General features: G+C 39.0%; 1 protein-coding gene across 5 annotated transcripts in view; it reads left to right on the plus strand.

Moving 5' to 3' along the window:
- LOC109713977 overlaps positions 1-19,575 on the plus strand; it is a 100,051-nt gene extending 80,476 nt beyond the window's left edge. For 3 of the 5 annotated variants that reach the window (XM_020238313.1, XM_020238315.1, XM_020238314.1), the window contains 2 exons: positions 7,285-7,418; positions 7,878-9,938. In XM_020238313.1, coding sequence (XP_020093902.1) covers positions 7,285-7,383 — 99 coding nt within the window. In that variant the 3' untranslated portion in view covers positions 7,384-7,418; positions 7,878-9,938. Of the gene's footprint in view, positions 1-7,284; positions 7,419-7,877; positions 9,940-19,206 lie in introns of those variants that run through there. The other 2 variants (XR_002217229.1, XM_020238310.1) reach the window with 2 other exon arrangements.

Consider the following 24,882-nt stretch of genomic DNA (forward strand, 5'->3'; position numbering starts at 1 on the left):
CCGCGCGATGCGGCGAGCAGTATAGAACCAAGGTTTTAAGTACCGGTCGGCACGGACCGTATCCACTGTGCCGTACCGTGCCAACAAGATACCGGCATGATACAGACTCCGTGCCGATGGCACAGCTCAAAACCCTCTATTCTTTAAATTAGTAAGTAATTTCCTCAATAAAGTTCAAAAGATGTGATAAAAAGATATAAATAGTTAGAATATTTTGTTGCTAAAGAAAATAAATATTTCATACTATTATGTGTCGCCACACAAGAATTTTTTGACCGGCACGCATCGGCACGCATCGGCACGCACTGTGCTGTACCGTGCCGGCAAGTTTTCGGCACGACCTTGTGCCACGGCACTTAAATCCTTGTATAGAACAATTAAAAATTAAAGAATTAAACTAAAATATATTTCTTTCTCAAAATATCTAAACCAAATAACTAAAATAAATAAACTAGTTTAAAATAAAAGAAAAGTTCATTGTACTATTTTTCTATTATCATCAGCATAGAATTTACAAATAAAAAAATATAAAAAAATTAATTGGAGTGAAAGCACTATCTTTGGTAGCATTGGTGGTAGCATCCTAATCGTCGTCGCTGACGATGAAAGAAACCCCTCGTTAACTTTTATCACTGCATATACAACTAATAATGTTTTTGATTTCTAAATTTTCTTTCATTTATTTTATTTATAGATTATAGATAGATAGATAGATAAAGATTTTAATTTTCAAATTAATTCTGGATGTAAATTCAAAATTTTGAATTTTTTTTTTGGGGACTAAAATGAAAAACCTGCAAAGTTTAGAGATTACGGACCAAAATAAAAAATAGTGGAAAGGTTGGAGCCCAATGTGCAATTAATCCTTTAAAAAATTATGTGGGCCCTACACCCACCCAAAATAAGGGAAGGCCTTCTTTGGGTTCTCCTTTCATATATTTATAAATAGGATTTAATACCTTTGAATACTTGCGTTTTATGCAGTTCAAATATCCCCTTTTCAATTAGATGGGCTAATCTCGTATACCAGAGCTCCATATCACCAACATCATAATCTTCTGAGGATGTTACTGCAACACCTTCCATCATTGACTCGTCGATCAGTTTATACAAGTTCCGTTTTTCTCTCCCTTCATGACGACTATGACACCCTTTTTCACCTTAATGATTTTCCTTGAAATACTAGTAGAACAACGAACAGAGTAAAGAGTAGCAAGCAATATTAGATTAAATCCAAGACCTAGAATGTCTCTCACATCCGTTACTGCCCTCACCACATTATCAACATCCTTATTATTACTCTTCCAACAACGATCATCTTGCAGCTTTTGTGATTACTCATCATAATATTACTACCTTCACAAGACTTACAAGTATTGAAAAAAGACATGACTATTGTTATATGGTAAGAACAACCCAAATCTAATATCCAGCCATCGAGAGATCAGGAACTTGTTGAAACCGTCAAAATGTCTGACTAGGGTTGCTAACTACACTTGTCGTGTCTGTTGAGGAATTCTGTTTTTAATAGCCAAATCTTCTTCTCAAAATTTTTCTTTAGTGGCCCTCTTTCTTGCAGATGTAACATTTTATTATTTTCGATTGATTTGGAATAGGATCTTCCCTTATCAGCATAACATTCTTTGGATGTCACGTCTCAAACACGGATACGCCGCATATCTGTTAAAATAGCAAATGCGCTAGGCCACAGAACCAAACAGAAAACAGGCAAAACAAAGATCATAAAAATCTCACTAAATCCAAAGAATAAAAAATATGAGATTAACAACTAAATTACAACTAGGATCAAAATAAGTTCTTACATATATAAAACTAAAGTTTACTACGAAACACAAATGAAAATTCGGTCCAATAGATACCTTAAATAACAAAAATGCGGGGTACGTAGAAAGAATGAAACATAAGCAATTAAACAAATGATAGTTTACGAAGTTCAAATATTCACATCTAACTATACCAGACATAAAACCAAAAGAAACTAAATTCAAACAATAACTACATCTAACGTTCACTCGGTCTTGCTCCTGCCCGGCAAATCATTCTCGGTGGTTGGTTTGACCTGGCAATTTCTACTTGTACCCGCGGGTTACCCGTGAATTGCGGCTATGGATACTAGTTTTTCTTACCCAAAAAATTATGGGTAAAACGGGTAGGTACCCATTAAGTTGTTGTCATTTTAGGTAACCCACGGGTACGTACCCACAGGTACCTACATATATCTTTTTAATTAAAGATATATAATCTTTACAATATTGACTCTATAATCATGAAAATTTTATTAATTTTGTACCATTAAAATTTAAGATGATAAAATATTTTAATACTATATAATTTATACACTTTAAGATTTTGTATTGTTTATTATATGTTATGATATTTCAAACAATAAGTTTTGTTATAATTTTACAAATTATATATATGTATTTTGTATTCGAAAGTACAGGAGCAAAAAAAGGAAAAAAATTTTTATGGGTAACCCGCATACCTACCCGCCCGCCTATGGACGGGTACCGGTAAAGACGTTGGCTGCCCAAAAATTTACTGGTAAATTTTATCTATACCCATATGACCCACGGGTATAATGACCTGCTCGCATGTTACCCAACCCGCCAATTTGCTAGGTATAGTAACTGGGTAAGCAATCATACATCACATTAGTCGGATTAAGCATATAAAGAAAAAAATAACAAAAGTATTGAAGTAAATTTTCATACAAAAATTAATTTAAGCGATTGGTCTTTAATTTGCAAAATTTTAGAAAACTGAAATTATCAGAATTTAAAATTCTGATCAAACAGGGACTTCAAAGTTACAAAGTATTTTCTCTTTTAGCAAATAAACGAAATAAAAATTAAGTCTTCAGTAATTAACTATATCGTGTGATCCACTGGCGAGATTCAGAGGCACCCGTAGGCGCTAATACAAAACAGCGGCACTTGAAGGTGTATATGCAGAATAGAGGCGCTCGAAAGCACAAATACAGAACAGATGCGTGGATAAGCGCAGGCACCTAAAGGCGTAATATAGGGACGAAGTCAGCTTCTATAATATAATACATGTCGATATGGCCAACATTAGCATAGCATTACACCGAAAGACATTATAATTTAAAAATGTTTTTCCAGCCACTAATTTACAGAATAGATTATCAAATTTTAAAATTCTTTTATTAAGGAACCTATCAATCAAAGATGAAACTCATTTTCCAGAAATGTTTAATAATATGCTTAATCCTTAATTTTAAAAATCTACAAAATAAAGATTTTCGCATAATTAGAATATTTCCTAAATTATTTTGCATAAAACTAATGGGTATTCAGTCGCTTGACTATAAAAATAGCTCATAAGCTAAGAAGCTATCCAGTCGAAAATGTACAGGGAGTCGATCATCAGAACCTAAATTAAGAATTACGATTCTCTATAAGCTACTAAAAATAAAATTACAAAGATAATATAAGTATTTAGAGAGAAAAGTTTATACAAACAATTAAATTCGGATACGCTAACATAGGTTGACGAGGTCGGTTATAAATACATGCAAATAGGTTGGGAGGGAGCACGAAGGAGATTGAGAATAATAAACCCAACGAAACTCAACTATCAATCAAAAAGATGAAGAGTTTTAATGGTTAAACTATTCGAAGGAGCAAGATAAATGAATGGAATTTTAAATAATAAACAAAGGTTCTAGTGTTCGAAAAGAGGATTTTCAGATGTTGTAATATAATTTTACAATCTGCAATTTGATGGGATCAAAATTAGAAACAAAAACGATATTTGCTTTCTCTTAGGCATTTTATCGAACACCTAGAGGACAATCCAAATAGTATGTAGAATGTACGAAAATCACACAACTAAAATTCATGATGATACAAGATAAAAATAACAGTAGAATCAACAGTGATTTTAGATCGTTACAAATAAGATCTGAATGATTTTAATACTAATCATCAAGAGAAGAACACCCAAACATAATCACGCAAATATCGATAAGAAAATTGGATGCTCTCAAGAATAGGTGTAGAGACAAAATGGAAACAGAGGAACCTTCTCAAAGATGGAAACAACGAGGAGATGCCCTCAATGGCGAATAAAAAATGCCGACAAGGATCATGGAACACGGCTGCAGCGGCAACGGTGACGGCCACGGATAAAGGTGGACGAGGGTGATCAAACAGCATTGTGCGCGTGCGTGAGCGTGTGGGAGAGAGGCGCGGCACGAGAGGGAAGACGAGTCGTGAGAGGGAGATGTGTAGCATGGGAGAGGGAGCAGCTGGGTGGTACGATTAGGAGAGGGAATTGAAATTAGGGATTTAATTAACACAATATGCCGTCAGGTCCCTCAACTATTAATATTTACAAAAAGGTCCAAATTCCAAAAGAATAGGAGTCCAAACAAAAGAAATATAAGTATGGGGTGTTACGTTGGATCTTCCCTTTCTACCTTCTGTATTATGTTTTATCATATCCGCACCGTTTTCCCCAGCATTTGAGTGCATCCTGATCATCTTAGATAGGAGGGTTGACATAACATTTTTCATCTTAAATGTTTGCTTGCTGTATAGTATGGTGGTCACTACATGATTGTAGGACAGTGGAAGTAACATGAGGAAAATCTACGCTTTATCATTCTCATCAATTTTCATATTAGTGTTGAGCGAATATGTAATAATCTTATTAAACGTATTCTAGTGTTCCTTAATTGCTGTATCTTTTTCATGCATAGCTTGTACAATTTTTGCTTTAGGTATAGCATATTAGGGACTTTTTTTCCAAATAACCCTACAAAATTTTATGATTGGCTAAATAACCCTGTGAAAAAATTATTTGACCAAATAACCCTCCTTTTGCCAACTCAGTGCCAGGGTGGATATTTTTGCCAAAAGTGGGGAACCTTTCACCGTCTTCAAGAAGACGACGAATAATTTACCACCTTCTAAATTTTCAATTAAAGTGGTGAATCATTCACCGATCTTGAAGCAATGAATGATTCATCACTCTTAAAAGATTTCTAGACAACTCCACAAATCCCCAATAGATACCTTAAATTCCATACACAATTTCTTTGTACGACAAATTTCTAGTAGATACCTCAAAAAATATTGGGCAAGGGCATTTGATGGAGGACGATGTTTTGGGTTGATGACCACGAATTTTTCTGAAAGCTTAAATGGGGTATTTAAGGGAGTTCGTGCTTTGCCTGTCATGGCTTTTGATGGCTTAGGGACACATTGTCCGAGGATTTGGGCTTGTAGAATTTAAGGTATCTACTAGGGATTTGTCGTACAACATAATTGTGAATGGAATTTGAGGTGTCTATTGAGAATTTGCCATACCATCTTTTGTTAATTAGGTATATGAGAAATCTCTTAAAAGCGGTGAATCGTTCTCCTCCGGAAAAAAGGCGGTAAACTATTCACTGCTTTAGTAGGTAATTTAAAGGCGGTGAATTGTTCGCCGTCTTCTTGAGGGCGGTGAATGATTCACTGCTCTTGACAGAATTATCCACTTTTGCGCAGACTTGGCAAAAGGAGGGTTATTTGACCAAACAATTTTTTATAGGGTTATTTATCCAATTATAAAATTTTACAGGGTTATTTGAAAAAAGGGTTAATTGCATACAATTTCCTGTAAACATAGCGAATTGTAAATATATCCTTACAAAGTTCAATTTATGTTATTCTTGCGAAAGTCAAGTTATATATTTATATTTGTCGCTCTGGTTTGTTACCGTTATAGAACTGTTTATTTTTTTACAGCAGATAAGTGAAATGTCAATTTTCCTATCACAAATATATCCCTCCAAAAGCCCCAATTGCTATAATCGTGCAGATATGTCCCACCAAAAAACTTTTAATGGTCATCTTCTTCCATTTTAAAACCTAACTCAATTCACCATTGTTGCAACCTCTTCTCTCACTCTTCTCCTAAACTTTTTCTTCTGAGCAAAATAAGAAACAATCAAAGAGGAAACTGAATGGGAAAGCAACATGTGTTCGACATGGGCGAAGCAGCATACGTCATGGATGAATGGGGGCGGAGAAATTCTAGTTACGAATTCGAAACTAGCATGAAGGAGAGAGAGGAAGAGAAAGAAGTAAAAGAATTCCCATTGCTAGGATTTTGATTGAGAGAAGGTATAATATAAAAGGGGTAAAATATCAATTTACCTCATTGACTAACCATGGTTAAGTATTTTATCTGTGGTTAACTAAATTTTTTTAACGGATCCTAACGGCAGGGATATATTTGAAAATATTAGGACTTTTGCAGGGATAATATAAAAAAGTTGAACTTTGTGGGGATATATTTGCAATTCACTATGTTTATAGGGAGCTGTAAACCATGAGAAAAAGTTCCAACACTAGAGAGGCTCTTCCTCATGCATAGGTTCTTTAGGTTCGTGCCACATGTTGACAATAGTTTCTTCATTCATTACGTTGTGCATCTCTTAATTTGCCAGGTGCAATATAATTATATAAATCGCCCACAAATTAATCTTCTCCCAACTTCTTCACTCATTGATGCTGGTTTGTTCAATATTCCAAGCAGCACCTCATGAAGGCCCCGTTGAATGCGAAGGGTTTTCAATCTTCTTTGCTAGAGACCGGAATTTTCTTTTTCATCAAATTTCGTGACCTCGAACTTGGTAGCCGAGACTATCAATTGTAGCACACATCATATGCTCTTATTCCACTTGTTGGGAACTCAATTGATTGTTCTTCATGTGCTTCTGACACAGATTGACAAAAACAGAGAAAATTGAATGATAAAAGAAATAAATACAAAAAGAAGAGACTAATATTTACATGATTTGGCAATTGCCTACATCTACGAGGAGAGCGGGAGATATGTATTCCTCCATTTAAAAAAATAAAAGTACAAGATTTCACCTCATGTCTTCTCCAAAAACACAACCAAAAGCCTTATGATGAATTCCACCCGCCTTTTGTTAATCCAAGAAAAGATCCAAAAAAACACCCGAAAAAACTTTCAAATTCTTAATTAAAGGAGACAATTTAGAGAATAATAGAATTTCTTATCAAAATACTTTATGGGTTCATAAGAAGGCACCATATTTAACAGGAGCTTGTCAGCAGAGTAGTACTTATGACTTCTTCATCTATGATGTGTTCGACTATCTCGCTTTTTGAATTGTTGGTAGTGGGCAATCCATCTGTGATATCTAGTTTTAATATGTGCCCTATTCGAATTCGAATCTTTCATATTATGCTTGATGGTCTTTTGTTTATTCAATATCAGATAAAATTTATTGTTGATGGTAATTGGAGAACCGATTCCCGGCGAGAGATTGTAACTAGCGGAAACATCACCAACAATGTGCTGAGGGTGGATCAATGAATTGAACATCTCTTTTCTCAATTGATTATGCCAAGGTACATTACCGTGCTGCCATGCTGAGAATTACATTTGTTTCTGTGGCTGCAAAACAAGCTTTCTTGCACACTAGAGTTCTTGTCAAGAAAATAGTCCGATGCAGTATTCTAATAAGTGCTAAAATCTCTCTCTATAAGATCATCTATTACATAGCTGCCCTGTAAAATGTAAGGAATTCTTATTTATCTCTTGGAAATGCACTTCCTTATGTTTGGAAGTCACCCAATTTATTGAGAGTTGCTCTTATATTACAAAAAGTGTTTCAAGGAGGAGAGCTTTTGTAAATACAAGGTTATATGTTTTGAGACTAATATTGGAGGTCTCGTTAGAAAATTTAGAATTTGCAGGGAGTAATATATGTAAATAAGTAAAATTTGCAGGTTTGTATTTGCAGATCTATCTTTAATGGCAACTTGACTTCCACTAGTCTTACTCTTCACTTTGTTCTTTTCATGCAGGATTGAAACAGTAAAGAATATGTGCTCCAAGAGTTCATGGAGTCGGAGCCTCAGAGTGCCAATCTTCGTGCAATGACCCATCAAGCCACCTCCATTTTTCCCCTATAACTCTATAATTTCTTTGCTAGTGCAGCGCCGACTAACGATCAATATCATATGCGAAGAAAAAGATGCCCATCTGTGAGCTGGATGTGGTCAATTTTCTTTCTTGAAAACGGACATAATGGAAATATGATCCAAATTAAGTAGATAATTTATACACAGTAGTATATAGAGGGGGAAACTAAGGAAGTGGCTGCAGATCAGTGATCCCCTTTTCCCTTGAACCAATGCAGTCATGGGGCATAGAGAGACCATGCTTGTGTATTAACCGTTTTTTAATCCAGACAGAAGCTTGTGTTCTTAGTTATGTGCATATTTTGGAGATTCAACAATAATTGATTATGATCTTGTACAATGCAGTATGAATTGGAGACGTATCTTAAAAATCAGCGTGGGAGGACAAAAAAGGAGACACGAAAGAATTGGCTGTGCTCCTAGGACAAGTCAAACCTTACTATTTGCAGTGTAGCTGTTGGTTCTATTAAAGGGCATTCTTCAGGATCGTGCATTGTCATTCTCTAAAGGCACATCCTCGTGAATATTTTAAAGACACAGCTCTATAGACAAATTAATTTAGTAAGGAGGAGCATCTGAAAATAACTAGTTGACGGATCAAATATCGGCACACCATTCTAAAGTTGACAAGTAATTTTTATATAACTATGAACTTCTCAATGTGGATATTCTTTTGAACATAGGTATCCTTCTAAACATATATTTCGGCATACGCTTAATCAGGGCCACAAGTCACTATTGCTCTTGACTTGACGAGGGCGGCCACGGATACTTGCTCTGTTGCTGAAGTGAACGGCGGCCGAGTGCTAGGGTCGGTCCCTCGTGGGGTCAGTAATGGCAAGAGGAGCCTGAAGGATTAGGGCAAATGCGGGAGGCCAAACAGGAGGGATGTAGGTAGATGGATTCGATAGGGATTTGGGGAGTAAAGTAGTAGTAAGTAGTGGTAGTGGGTCGAGTTGTCGGGGACCGGGTCTGATTGGCTGGGCTGGACTGACAGTTGCTCACAGAGCCTTCCAACTCAAGCCCATACGAGGAGCGTACCCAGAAAGGAGATCCAGCCTGGTAGTAGATTGAGAACCCGGGAGACCCATTGGGATATTCTATTTTTATTTTTTATTTTTACTATCCTCTAGTTTTTATGAAATTGCGTAGTATTCCTTATGTGATAGGTATAAATAGAAAAGGGGGATAGAATCCTATCTTCTTCTCCAACCATCTCTCTCCTCCTCCTCTCTTCTCCTCCCTTCTCTTCCTCTTCCCTCTTCTGGATCTTCTTTTATTTCACCTATCCTCGATTCAATTTGAGGATTCCATCATCTCCATCCTGAGATTCTCAGAGCAAGTTTATCATCGGATTTGAGGGTCGATCAGAATATTGCAAATTGCTATCAAAGCAGCATCAGTCCTAGGGAGGAGAGGTAGTAGCTAGGGTTAATAGAGGATCGATAGATCCGAGGAATTGATACAGGAGCGGCGAATAACCTGCATTCTGGATTCCAACTTCGGTTGTAGAGTCTCGGATACAAGGGTTAGCTAGGAGCAACAATTGCCTCTGCCAGAGCATGATCGACAACTAGGGAATCAGATATTAATTACTGCGAGCCATACTTGGGGGAGCCATTGGGTCGAGTTGAGGCAATCACTCCAAATTTATTAGTAAGGCATTCATGGCTGAGGGTACCAGGCTTAAATTGCTCAACAAGAACGTCCACGCCTTAGAGCAGAGGTTGCAGGAGATGGCAGTGGGCAACGATCAGAAGTTCGAGGAACTAAATTGAAAGATTGAGGCTATGCAAGCAAAGGGGCAGAAACATTATGAATCCCTGCGTCGTGAAACAGCAAATTCATCAAAGAGGCCGGAGCAACTTATGGATCTACTGTGGAATTAATAGCAGCAATCAGCATCCAAGGGGACTTCCGCATCGATTACTCAGGAGGAAAGAGGTATCCTACCAACACCCCAAATTCCTATAGCAAAAGAAGATAATGTTGCATATCATTTGCATATTAAAATTTGCAATCAATTACCTACACCTCGATTGGAATTCCCTACGTTCAGTGGAGATAATTCTAGAAACTGGATTAGGCATTATGAGAAATACTTTGAGATTCATGGGATTAGAGAGCCACAGAAATTGGAGATAGCAGCAATGTACTTGGAACCTAGAGCAGATACTTAGCTCCATAGTTACTTAGTAGAGAAAGAGGTGGTGTGCTAGGAAACTTTTGCTCAGGACTTGTGTAGGCGTTTCGACTCCAATGGACTGAGAGATGTAGTGGACAAATTTAACAAGTTGGTATAGCATGGGATAGTGGAAAAATATCAAGAATCGTTTGAGGAACTTAGATCAAGATTACCGACTACTAAGTCCCACTTCACACCAAATTATTTTTTATCTAGTTTTTTAAGTGCACTTAGGGAAGAGATAAGGATGGTTGTTAAAATGTTACAACCCAGTACCCTGGCGCAAGCCCTTGAACAAGCTAGACTGCAGGAGCAGAGCATAGCTGCCATGATGAAGAGGAGCAAAATGTTATTTAAAAATCAGGGATCAACTCAATTCAACAATTAGAAAGGCAACGGCTTAGTAGCGTCGGCTAGGACCAACAACACCACCAGGAACTACGCTAGCAAGTACAATGCTGAGAGGGCACCCCCAAATAGACAGCTTATAAAGCAGAGAAGAGCAGCAAGATTATGCTTCAAGTGTGGAGACAAGTACTCACCAGGGCACCAATATAAGCAACAAATAATCAATATCCTAAATGCTGCTCAGGAAGTGACAGAAGTGTATGATGAAAATAGCCTTCGGGAGCCAGTTGAGAGGGAAGAATAAGAAAATGAAGAGGAAGAGAAATCGGTTTGTCCGTCCACGCCTTATGTGCAGAAAACCCACATAAGGCTATAAAGATACAAGGAGAGGCAATAGATAAGGCCTTGGTAATTCCAATTGATACAGGGACCCGCATAGCTTCATCGACATACAAACTGCTAAGGAGATAAAAGCAACCATTACAACCACCACACCCTTGTTAATAACCGTCGCTGATGGCCAGAGGGTACTAAGCAAATTAAAATGTCCCAATTTTTCTTAGAAGATGCAAGGAGAGGAATACATTGCCGTGTTGTGAGTAATTCGATTGGAAGGATCCGGCATGATATTGAGGATTGATTGGCTAAAGACTCACGGGCTGGTCACGTTTGATTATGCCCAGAACACTGTCACTATTTTCGAGGAATAAAGGAGAGTGGATGTCACGCCCCGAGACCGCTATCAATTTGGTCCGGTTCAGGTGCGTCGAACAGACGCCGGACGGACAGCACCTCCCCTGTCCGCCCAAGGCTCACCGCAGGATCATGTACAAAGAATTTTCCCAGGGATAATTCAATACATACAAGATCCAACGAGGAGAGAAGCACAAAGAGTGCTATACAACAAGAGCAAGTAACACAAGTATACATACAAGTGCATAAAGAGAGATACATCTAGCTATTACATCACATTCAACCTTTGTATGTATATTTACATTTTTTATCTCACAAAAATGAATACATTTTCATCTCAACATCTAGATACATGAGTACTCTCCAAAATACAACCATATCACCTATGTACTCGAGGGTACTCTAGTACAAAAGGAAAGCCACAACTAGCTAGCTAGGGCGCTACGTTTTTACTGCGATCCTCCCCCGGAACGCTCGCACTCGGCCCTGCAACAAAATGAGGTGAGAACTATATAAATATAGTTCCCAGTGGGTTCGGCCGCCGACTCTGCCGATCTTTCCACTAGGTCTAAACTGGTACAGATAGATAGATAGATAGATATAGAAATGAAACTGCGTCTATACTATACTATGCCATCAAATGCAAGCAATGTATGGAATATCATCTAGCAACAAGCCTACTATCATACTAGTATGCTTCAACAATGTAATGAATACAAATACAACATAGTTATGCAATCCACTATCATATACTATGTTTAATCATGGGATGAATGCAAATCCACTTATGCTATTCATGTCATTACCCAATCCACTAGGCTACCCCGCCTAAGATCTCAAATCTCATAAGTACTCACACTACAAATCTAGTAGGTGAAGAGGTAAAGAGTTACTCGCTCTTCGCCCTGACTGATATCTCAAATCTCACGGGTGAGGAGCTACCCCGCTCTTATCTCGCCCGTCTCACATCTCAAAAGCCATAGGTGAAGAGCTACCCCACTCTAATCTCATAGGTAATGAGCCGCCCCGCTCAATTCTCATAGGGGAAGGGCTACCCCGCCCTTCGCCCCAACTCACGTCCCAGTCCAAAGGGTGAGGAGCTACCCCGCTCGTATCCCACCCGATGAGCTACCCCGCTCGTGAGCTACCCCGCTCGTGTGACAACTCCGGAGTGCACTGCTTGTGTGGAGCGACCATCACAAGCCCAAAACAGACTATGTGAGTATGATCCAATCCTCGCCAACTGAGGATACCCTGTCAACTAGGTTAACAAAGACTCGAAAATCCACCTATCCCTAGGTCCATGTCAAGTGTCTCAACCACACTAATCAACTCACACTAGGGAATTTAACTATCCCTATGTTTGATGCTATAGTGTCTCAATTACACTAATTCTCATGCAATATGCCACGACTAGGGAAACTCATCTATTCCCTATGCTCAATGCCAAAAGTGTTTCTATTACACTAAGTTTCGATGCCACTCGTCATGTTACTAACATTGTTTACATGCCACTCGTCCAAGTTCTAAGTGTTTTCTATACACTAGTTCATATGTCATCAATTTTCATCATTGAGTCCGAATTCACCGTTTTCTTATCACTATAGGATCTCATGTCACGAACCCTAATCCTCATGCATTCTAGATTTAAGTGTCAAGTTCATAATGCTATACAACTAGACATGCATGCAAGAAAATAGAAATGCAACTATACATACATCCTATAATGCATAAGAACAATATATATGAAATATGATCAACCATTCTAACTCGGACATAGGAAGAAGCTCAGTTGTTTCGGGATGGACACCCCCCCCACCTTTTGATGATGTAGAGGTTCTAGGAACGCTACTCGGCACTTGTTACGACGTCATCTCGGCCCTCTTGGTCAAACGAAGCTCGCTCGGCCTTATTTTGCCGATATCATTTCACCCGCTTGACGAATCGCGAATCCGACTTCGCCCTTGCGTTTAGACACCTATCAATTAGGTTTAGATGCCATCAATTGAGATCGATCTCATCGATTTCCAAAAACCCCAATTTGGAGCCCTAGGTCCCAACCCATGCAAGAATCCATGTCTAAATCCCTAGATTCAAGCATAACTCACCTATTTGGCAAGCTAGGGTTCCAACAAAACCATTTCTAGGAAACAAAAACCCTTCTATAGAGATCTACCATTAGAGAGCTCATTAGCTTACCTTCTAAGCAATCTCCAATGGTGAAGAGGAGGAAGAAGAAGATGACCAAAGTCTTCTCTTGCTTGCTCTCCTTCTTCTCCACCTTCTTCTCCTTCTTCTTCTTTCTAGAGAGAGAGTTTAGAGTTGAAAGGGTGAGGAAGAAGAGAGAAAAGACCCAAATCCCCTTTCTATACACTCTTCTCATGCCAAAATTGCATATAAACCCCTCAACTTTGCAAACAGTGCACTGCCCAGACTGGGCAGTTTTCGTGCTCGGGGACCGGTCTCTCCAGCCAGGGACCGGTCCCCGAGAGCACTGCTCTTCAGGCAGCAGCCTACAGCTGCCTCTCACGCACACGGGGACTGGTCTCTACCCCAGAGGGACCGGTCCCCGAGAGCAGATCTCTGGCAGGACACCCTGATCCATTTCCCACGCGTACGAGGACCGGTCATCGCCTGAGGGACCGGACCTTCAGGGACCGGTCCTCCCACGAGGGACCGGACCGCGAGATCAAACTTTGTGCGTAGAGATTTTCTGTCGCACCCCAGGCTTACGGGAACCGGTCCCTCCCACAAGGGACTGGTCCCCGAGAGGAAAATCTGCAAAGTTGCAGATTTCCATTCCTTTGCTCTCTGAGGCCCTCGCCAATGCACTTTTTGGGTTTCTGACTTCTTCGGCTTTTTCGAAGCATATCCTCTCGACAATTAGTCAATTCAGAGTGAAGTCCAACTCTCGGATTTCGAGACTTCACTTCCTTACAGTGGAGCTCAAAGGGATGACAGAGAAGGCCAAGTTCAAGGAACTCATAGTTAGACAATGGCACCAAGAGTATCTAGAGGGCCAGTGCTGTTCGGTAGCTCAATGGATTAGCCTAGAAGAGGAGAAACATGATAGGGTACCTAACCAAATAAGGGATATCTTGCAGAAATTCAATGATGTGTTTCAGAAGCTGCAAAGGTTATCTCCCATTAGGCCGCAAGATCACAAAATACACTTGTAGGAAGAGGCACAACCAGTTAATATCAGACCCTATCGATATACATGGGAGCAGAAGAATGAGATAGAGAAACTGATTAGAGAGATGCTGGAAACTGGAGTGATTCGACCCAGTAACAGCCCATACGCCTTCCCTGTGCTGTTAGTAAAAAAAAAAAAAGATGAAAGTTGGAGGTTTTGCTTAGATTATCATCAGCTTAACAAACTCACAATTAAGAATAAATACTCGATACCTATAATCGACTATTTGCTCGATGAACTAGGTGGTTCAAGAAATTTTTCCAAAATTGACTTGCGGTCTGGATATCATCAAGTACGAATGTGCGTAGGCGACATTCCGAAGATAGCCTTTAGAACCCATATGGGCCACCATGAGTTTAGAGTCATGCCCTTTGGATCTCCAATGTATTAACGACCTTTCAATCGATCATGAATAAGGTGTTTGCTCCACTACTCTGAAGGTATGTTTTGGTTTTTTTTCGACGATATAATGGTATATAGTACGACACTAGACGATCATGCTATCCATTTGGAGGAGGTGTTGAGGATACTAAGGGAGAAGCGATTGTTTGCAAAAAAATCTAAGTGCTTTTTTGGCGAGGAGCAAGTTGAGTACCTAGGACACATCATCACTCAGCAGGGGGTGGCTACAGACCCAAGCAAGGTGGCAGCTATGCGGCAATGGCCTATGCTGGTGTCAATTAAAGGGTTGAGGGGATTTCTAGGCCTCGCTGGGTGCTACCGAAAATTTGTCAAAGGATATGGAGCTATAAGTAAACCCCTCACTAAACTTTTGAAGATGAATAGCTTTCACTAGATAGCTAAAGCGCAAAAAGCCTTTGATAAGTTGAAGGAGATAATGACAAAGGCCCTCGAGCTCGCTATGCCCGACTACTCCAAGCCATTTATGATGGAGGTAGATACTTGCAACCAAGGAATAGGGGCTATATTGACTTAGAAAGGTATCCCGTGGCCTATCTCAGTAAGGTCATTAGCAAGAAGAACTTTGGGTTGTCCATATACGAAAAGGAATTTCTTGCTATACTCATGGTAGTATCTAAGTGGCGACACTATTTAAGTATGAAGCAGTTCATCATCAGAACGGACCATAAGAGTCTAAAACACTTAATAGAGCAAAGAATCCATACTACTCAACAAAAAGGGATGCTTAAGCTGATGGGGCTTTATTATGTAATACAATATAAGAAGGGAAGAATGAATAGGGTGGCGGATGCATTATCGCGCAGGGGACTTGAAGAAAATAGCAGCAAGGCTATTCGGTAGTTATCCCGACTTGGATAGTAAAGGTAACAAATAGTTTCCAGCAAGACGAAGAGTTCCAGAGATTGATAGCTCAATTAATATTACAGCCAACCCCAAAGGAGAATACACCTATGCATAGGAGCTATTGCGATACAAAGGAAGGCTGTACATAGGATCGGAAGGAGAGATCAGGCAGAAACTACTTAGCCAAATGCATAATTCATCTCTAGGGGGCCACTTGGAACAGCAACACACATATAGAAAGATCAAGCGAATGTTCTACTTGCCAGGGCTCAAAAGCGATGTGGAGAAAATGGTGAGGAGTTGTACGGTATGCATACAAAACAAATCCGATGGTCAACCCTACGCCGGATTACTACAACTGATACCGGTTCCCAAACAAGCATAGAGTGAAGTGAGCATGGACTTCATAGAAAGGCTACCAAGGTCCAAAGGAAAGGACTCCACAATGGTGGTAATTGATCGATTCACTAAGTACGCCCATTTCATTTCTCTTACTCACCCCTACGCGGTTTCGGAAGTGGCCAGAGCTTTTTTTGTCACAGCGTACAGACTGCATGGGCTACCTAAAAAGAATCATTTCTGATAGGGATAGGATCTTTACAAGCGAAAGATGGCTGGAGCTACTCAAGATACTAAGAACCAAACTACACATGAGCTCAGCCTACCATCCCTAGACTGACGGACAAATAGAGAGGTTTAACCGATGTCTAGAGACCTATCTCTAATGTATGTGTTTCCAACACCCCCAAAGGTGGAATAAATGGATCACGCACATGGAGTGGTGGTACAACTCAAACTATCAAACCTCGCTCGGAATGACTCCCTACCAGGCCTTGTATGGGAACCCACCCCGAAGCTATTTGATAGCTAATCTTAGACAGGATTCATTGGGCGAGGTCACAGAATAGGCTAAAAAGAGGGTAAAAATGACAAGAGGGTTAAGAGACAACCTTTTGAGGGCTCAAAATAGGATGAAGTAGTTTGCCGAGAGTTTAAAGTCGACAACTTGGTCTACCTAAAGCTACATCCTTACTGTCAACAAATGGTGGTAGTGCGTAGGAATCTCAAATTATCGTCTTGCTACTTCGGGCCCTTTGAGATCCTGAAGAAGGGCCAGTAGCTTATCGGTTGCGTCTACCGAAGGGGTCAAAGGTACATCCTGTCTTCCATGTATCATTGCTAAAGAAGAGTCCACCAGAGGGAAGGCCTGTCTCAGCCACCAGAGGACAAGGATCATTTTGAAGAGGGAGGGATTGTAATGGAGAGGAGCATGAAGGATTAGGGCAAACGTGGGAGGCCGAAAAAGAGAAAAGGGATGTAGGGAGATAGATTCAGGAGTGTTCTGGGGAATGAAGCAGTATAAGTAGTGGTAGCGAGTCGGATTGTCAGGGATCGGGTTGGATCAGCTGTGCTGGACTGAGGATTGTTCACCGAGTTGTCCAACTCAAGCCCATGCGAGGAGCCTACCTAGAGAGGAGATCCAGCCCAGTAGCAGATTGAGAGCCCGGGAGACCCATTGGGATATTCTATTTTTTTATTATCCTTTAGTCTTTATGAAATTGCATATTAGTCCTTATGTAATAGGTATAAATAGAAAAGGGGCAAATGTAAGAGGATTTATGGAATAGAATCACTATTTTCTTCTCCAATATTCTCTCCGTCTCCTTCTTCTCCCCTTTCTCTTCATTTTCCTTTCTCTTCTGGATCTTCTTTTATTTCACCTACCCTCGATTCAATTTGAGGATTCCATCATCTCCATCATGAGATTCTCAGAGCACGTTTATCATCGGATTTGAGAGTGGATCAGGATATTACAGGGTCACCAAGCTCGATTGTTTATCTAAAACCATCTTAGGACGTCTTAGTTTGGGAGCGAATAGGTGATTGATGGATCATCATGGGGACGGTGGTTGATCCGATAAGATTGGTGCATAGGTCGCTTCCCTTTTTGGGTAGACGAGTCTCGAGTCAACGGTGTGGGGACACTGGAGCGAATATGTAGATGGTTGTTAGCAAACAAAGGTACCGAGCGTGACCAACGTGAGAAGTCACTTGGATGTCTACTCACTCGTCGGTGACTTACTCAATATTGCAGTAATGTGATGGTCCTTTGAACTGCGATGCCTCGGCTATTCATAATAAGATTACTGTAGTCTGATTGTACATACACTTGTCCCTAGCCATTCGAATTCTTGTGGTGTGTGTTTGCTGCAGTAGGTTCATTGTAGGAATAGGGTGTGTACCTATATAGAATCTATCTCTCTGGGTAGATAGAGGCGTTAGTCCTATGTGATTTACCAGACAGAGTTTAGAAAATCTTGGCTAGGGCAGAGTTAATAGCGAAAAAAGATTTCCGATATTAAAAACTCGAGTCGAATAAATTTAACATATGATAGACGATGGGGTTTGATGAGCTATTCTATGACCTCCGTTTAGTCGGGACTCATGATAGAAGGACGGTATCACACGATAACTGCTCCAAGAGGTTCAGTATTTCATTCTACTAGAATGCCGCTACATGCTGCTCGGTGTCACTAGTGGATTGTGAGATTCATGAGAATTATATGAATGATTGATAATTCTTATAGGGCAGAGTTGGAATTGTTCCAACCCACTTAAAAAAGTTTCAATGATATCGTTGATAGTGATCAAAATATATCTCACTATCAGATGGAATAGAACCTATAGGGTCACACACATAGGAGGTTGTGACTAATCAAATAGCTGGATCGTGATTTTTGAATCGCCGGATGACCTAATTGTTAATCTGTTGATAATTGGACTAATCTATAATGGTTACAAATTAGTGGTATTAAAGTACAAATGCTACTAGTAAGGACCTACAAATAGTTATTCAGTTGTAAGAGGACTTATGTGCAAATGTTGCATTATTAATTTGATTTGATCAAATAACGATTGAGTTCAAGTTGATTTAAATTAGGATTTAATCGATTGAACCAATTAAGAAAAAGATAAAAATAAATCTAGATTTATTCTTATCCTTAATGATAATGATAATATTAGGATTGATTTCATACAGGTCCTTGCAAATATACTGAATGACAAATATATCCCTATAAAGTTCAACTTTCATATGTTGTCCCTGCAAAAATCCTGATGTTTTCAAATATATGCCTACCGTTAGAATCCGTTAGAAAAATTTAGTTAACCATAGGTTAAATACTAAAACTTGGTTAATTTTTGACATTTTTGTCCCTAATATTATACTGTTATGGCTTTCGGAGGGACATATTTGTGATGGCAAAATTGAAAATATAAACAGTTCTCTGACGGTAATAAACTAGAGGGACATATTTGAAAATATTAGAACTTTTGTAGGGACAACATATAAAAGTTAAACTTTGTAGGGATATATTTGTCATTCACTATGTTTTCAGGGACCTGTATGAAATTAACCCATTATATTATTATATAATGGATTAATTATATCCCTCTTTATAAGATACGGGAGTTTTAGAAAATCTAGCCGCCATCTCTCTCTCTTCTTCTTTTTGATTTTCCAGCAAAAAAAGACGTCCTTTGCACGGGAGCTGACACCTCGGTGAGGACATCGATCAGATCGCCAATCTCGTGTGGATACTTATAGAGGCAAGATGCTTGTGTGGCTTTAAGAGAACTAATTCCACGATCATTATATTGCGGTGAAGATCTACCCGTGCAAAGTTGAAGATTAGATTTTTCTTTTCTCCTTTAATCTTAAACAACATGAAAGATCCTGTTTGAGTGATTTTAGAGACCTGACTTTGAATTTTAAAAATTAAATTTGTTTGATTTCTTTTTCCGCTGTAATTTTACCGTACGTAATTTTCTAACACCCGAATCCACTTTTTAGATCTATGATAATCACGAGTTACATTATGTTTTCATGTGCAGATTTTTTTATTTGCATTAGCTGTAAATAAATAAAATAGAATTTTGAGACCTAAATTTTAATCTCCTCATAAATATTAAGTCGAGCATTCTTTCGCCGTTGTAGTAGTGCGGGCGTTTTTCTGGTGTTGAATGGCACGACTGGTTATAGTGGTCAGTTGCATCGGAAAGGTGCAACCACTCTGTTAGTATAAGATGCTGTGGAGTAAAGATGGAGTTGGGCCCAATATCTATCAGGTGAGGGACCCAATGATGGCTTTGCCTACGCGTTTAAACGGAAGGTCAGACTTAACTAAGGAATGAGGCAAATATATGTCCGGTGAGGCCTACAGGATTTAGAGATCGATTATTGCAATTTGCTTGAGAAGTGTTGGATAAGAGTTGTCCACTAATCAATTTGCATGTAACATACCAGATTTTGGTATAAAAATAAAAATAAATAAAAATAGTGTGAGAAACTATTTTTATTGGATTTAGAAAAGTAAAACATAAGTCAGAAATGATTTGTGCTGAAATCAGAATGAAAACAAAAGATTTAGAATTTTCTGTTGGAAACGGGACAGATAAATTAGCAGAAAATGCAGTCTAAGAAAATTATGAAAACTGGAGGATAAGTCAGAATTATTTTTATGAGGCTAGATTTAAAGTTTCATATCATTTTGACACCTGCAAGGTGGAAAATAAAATCCGACAGCTATCTGATAAAGATTACAGTTCGGTACAGTTTTCGGTGACCAAACGGGGTCGAAACTGAAATATTAAAATTTCTTTGGACTTATTAAGTAAAACCGAACGTGGCTGGCAAATTTGAGTTCAAACGGATATTCAGGGAGCTCCGGCGAAAGATATCTTTCGAGCTGCCCAAAGTGAATAGTGCATATAAGGGATTTAATCCCTTCCTTCTCCCTTCTCCCTCAACCGTGCAACACACCACGCCACACACACACACGCACGCATACATAGAGGGAGAGAGAGAGAAACCTTCCTTTCTCTCTCTAAATCTCTCCCAAAATTGATCGATTTGGTGGAGATTGAAGCTTGGAAGTGAATCATCTTCATCTTCTTCATCTTCTCCATAGTTTGGAGCAAGCTTTGAGGTGAGCATCTTGAGCCCTCTCATAGTAGATCTCGAGGATTAGTTTTGTATGCTTTAGAGATGGATTTAGTAGAATGCTTAGATGCTAATTAGAGGTTTATTGCTTGATTCATGAAGTTAAATAGTGGATTTAGCAATAATGGCATCTAAGGCTTCAAAAATGGGGTTTTATAAAATGTATGGGTTTGATCTAAATTGAGCTTATATAAACCTAATTGCTAGGTATACGAACGCGTTGGCGAAGTCGATTCGGCGATTCGTCGAGCCTACGCGAAGTTATTAAAGAAACAGACGTTTAGGCTTCGTTTCCACCTGGAGGGCCGAGGCGACTTCGTAAAGTCATGAAAATGGATTTGGAGCACCGTGGCACATAACCGAAGACCTATAATTTTTGGAGCCGCGATTCGACGTATGGTTGGTGAGTATTAGCAAAATCGGGCCAAACCGGGTGCCGGATGCCGCGGAAGGCCAATTGCAAGTGACTACAAGCAATCGGAAAGCATTTTGAGGTGGGTTGTGTTTCCCGAAGCGACTAGGTCGCCTGTATGTCTAAGATAAATGTTCATCATTGATGCATGTAGTGGTAGCTATTGATATAGAAATGCTAGAATGCATGTATGAATGATGCTAGTTAAAAGCATGAGGTAAATGACATTTGCATGTTAACATAAAGTAGAGAACATGCTAGTTGTAATGCATAATGATAAGTTGTAAATAATGCTAGTTTGGATAAGCATGTTATATAAATGCTAGATATTGCATGTTAATTATCTAAAGTAAGATGCTAAAAGATTGCACATGAAGTGACACAATGTTAATGTTAGATGATGCAAGCTAACATATAGGGGTTTACGTTAATGGAAATGTGCATATGGACAATCTATATATATTAGATCGAGTGGCATTAAACCTAGAGTTATGGACATAGGTTGGACATGGATGTTTTGAACCTAGTGTGAATAAACATAGGTTGGGCATGAACCTAGTGTTAAAGAACATAGGTTGGACACCAAGTGGTATTAAACCTAGTGTCATGAACCTAGCAAACACTTATGGCATTTGAGCATGTGTATTTTGTATCATTCATGCATGATAGGGCTAAGTACATGTGAACCTTGGTTGCTTTCAATGACATGATTCTAACGTAGTTGAATATAGAGAAAGGTAGAATTATAATGGACATGTACGTTAGGATCCTATTATTGTGTGAATGTGAGAGTTGGACTTGGACATTAGTAAACAAAGGCGACATTAACAATAGAGACATGATTGGCATCAAGAAAGTGGTTGTTAAACATAGTTTAACCATATTGACATTTGACCAAGTTGACATAGAGAGTGGCATGATTAAATAGGTAGGAACCTATTGTGACATTGGCATTGTGACTAGTGGCTATGTATCCTCAAGTTGAGGGTTCGGTCGATACTCACGATAAGTCTTGGCTCGAAGGTGGTAGCTCCCCCTCGGGCAGTGTGCTCTGGAGTTGACACCACTGGGTCGTAGCGTAATTCTTCCCAGAGGACGGTCCCGTCGAGTCGTAGCGGAATTCTTCTCGATAGTATGGATTTGGGTTGTGAGTTATTGGGGTTAACAAATGTTAACCGGTAAGATTAGGTAAAAGCCAAAGTGAGCGTGAAAAAGCATGGATTATGAGCTATAGATTGGGTATCCCTGTCGAGTGGATTTTTGGGGCTGAGGTGTATGTGAGACGTCCATCACCTCGAGCCTGAATGTATGCGGTATTCCGCAGATGATTGACTCGAGACCGAGTCGGGTGGTTAGCTTGGCTAGGGTAGAGAAAAACCTTAGGAGCAAATAACCAATGATGTAAAGTGACAAGATGTATAAATTATGAAAAAGCTATGGATAGCATGATAGAAAGTAAAATCATTTATTCCACTTGTATGGTTGCATGGTTTCATATTGCATATCGCGAGGCATGACATGTAGTTCAATATCGGGTAAATGTATAAATATCTGTTATATGTTATTGGACTAACCCGTTGCAGTGCCTCATTAGACTATTGGTTGAGCTTTTCCCTTGGGTGGCCGTACCCACTGGGAACCATGGAGTTGGTTCTCACCCCATGTTGTTTTGGGGTGTTATAGGTTCACACGTGAGCGGCGCGGCGGCACGAGGCGAGGGCGTAGCTCCGTAGTTAGCGCCCTACCACCGAGACCAGAGATAGCGGTACCCTAAGTCAGCTACTTAGGGATGTAAGAAAATGAAAGGAATAAAATTGCAATAATTTGTAATAAAAGTATGATTGTATTTGGAAGTTAAATGTAATATGTACTTGTGATGTAAAATGTATCTAGTGAATGTGAATGCTTGTAATAACAAGTAGATTATGTTTTTGATACTTTCTTATGTAATCTTTGATTGAAATGTGTTCCTTGTTGGAACTTTGTACATTGTATTGATTGCGACGCCTTGCACGTACAGGGTAGACTCTGTCTGCGGTACAGGAAAAATCCTTTCCATTCGGTGGTCTGTTGGCGTGCCCGAAACCGACCAAATAGGCGGGCTCGGGGAGTGATGTCGCCAATATTTGTCAGGTGAGGTAGTATATAAACTGGTAGGACCGCAGTACCCAATTGAAATCTTTGTTGCATTGGGTTTCTGTTTCTCTACTCGAGGAGTGTAATAGACTCAAGAAAATAGTGGGATACTAAAATTTATTTTTAAAATTCCTAAAACAAAATTTTTTTTAAAAAATTCAAATATCTAATTTGAATCTTTACCCTTTGTAAAAGAAAATGTCAGCTTCCAATCTTCTTTCTAGTATTCTTAAAATAAACCATTTAATCAAAATGAATTACAAAGGATGGCTAATAAATTTAAAAATAGTTTTAAGTTCTGAGAAGCTCTATAGTGTTCTTGACCAGGAAATACTCATGTTACCAAATCGTCCAATAATTGACCAAAAGGCAATTTGTTCATGATTATTCTTTGACAATGATCAAAGACCTCAAGGAGCTTGAGAAGCTCGGCATGAAAATGGATAAGAAATTGCAAATTGATCTGATCATGCAAATCCTTTCTATTTCATATGGATATTTATTATAAACTACCATATGAATAAAATTGATTACACCAACGCAGAGTTATTAAACATGTTGGTAATAACGGAGGGGACTTTGAAAAGTTCAAAGGGCTCGGTTCTCATTGTGGAACGAGCTTCTTCTTCCAAAAGAATGTCTAATTGGAAGAAGAAACCCGCGAAGAAACAAAAGACGGAAAACAAGCCCAAGTAGGAAGCTCCTAAGAAGAAAGCCACTGACAAAGAAAAATATTTCCACTGCAATATTGATGGTCATTAGAAAAGGAATTGTCTTGTCTATCTGGAGAGCCTGAAGAATAATGAGAAGGTCACACCTTCAAAAGGTATGTCAAACTTGCTTATAATAGAAACTAACCTAAAAGTTTCCTTTACTTCCAGTTGGGTCATAGACTCTAGTTCTAGTTCTTATTTGTATACTTCAATGTAGGGTCGAGGGAAAGTAGAGGCTAACCATAAGGATAGGCAACGGCCAAGAGTTGCTGCCCTGGCTACTGGCACTTATCATTTGCGACTATGGCCAGGACATATTTTATTACTTAAAGATTGTTATTATATTACTTGCTGCTAGCAGGAATTTGATTTTTGTTTCTTCTTTAGCACATGACGGTTATATTTTTAATTTGAATAAAAACTACTGCATAATTTATTTTAGAAATAAAATTATTGACAGTGATTTTATGATTGACAGTCTTTATCATTTACATATGGATGTATCTGTAAATATTTTTGAGCAGATAGCGAGTGTCGTTGGGTCTAAAAGACCTAGAGATGAGATGAACCTAATGTATATGTGGCACCTCAGGCTTGGTCATATTGGAGAAGAAAGTATTAACAAATTGGATAAAGATGAGCTTCTTAGCTTATTGACTTCTGAGTCTTATCCAGTTTGTGAATCTTGTCTTTAAGAAAAAAATAACTAAATTATCCTTTGTAGGATAAGGAAAAAGGGTTTCTGAGATACTTGCCCTGATACACACTGATGTGTGTGGCCCATTTGATGTGCATGTTAGAGGTAGTTATCTCTACTTTATAATCTTTACTGATGATTATTCACGGTATGAGTATGTATATCTTATGAGATACAAATCTGAGACTTTTGAAAAGTTCAATGAATTAAGATATGAAGTAGAAAAGCAAACTGAAAAAT

This window comes from Ananas comosus, linkage group 8 (assembly GCF_001540865.1).
Source record: "Ananas comosus cultivar F153 linkage group 8, ASM154086v1, whole genome shotgun sequence".
Lineage (NCBI taxonomy): Eukaryota > Viridiplantae > Streptophyta > Magnoliopsida > Poales > Bromeliaceae > Ananas > Ananas comosus.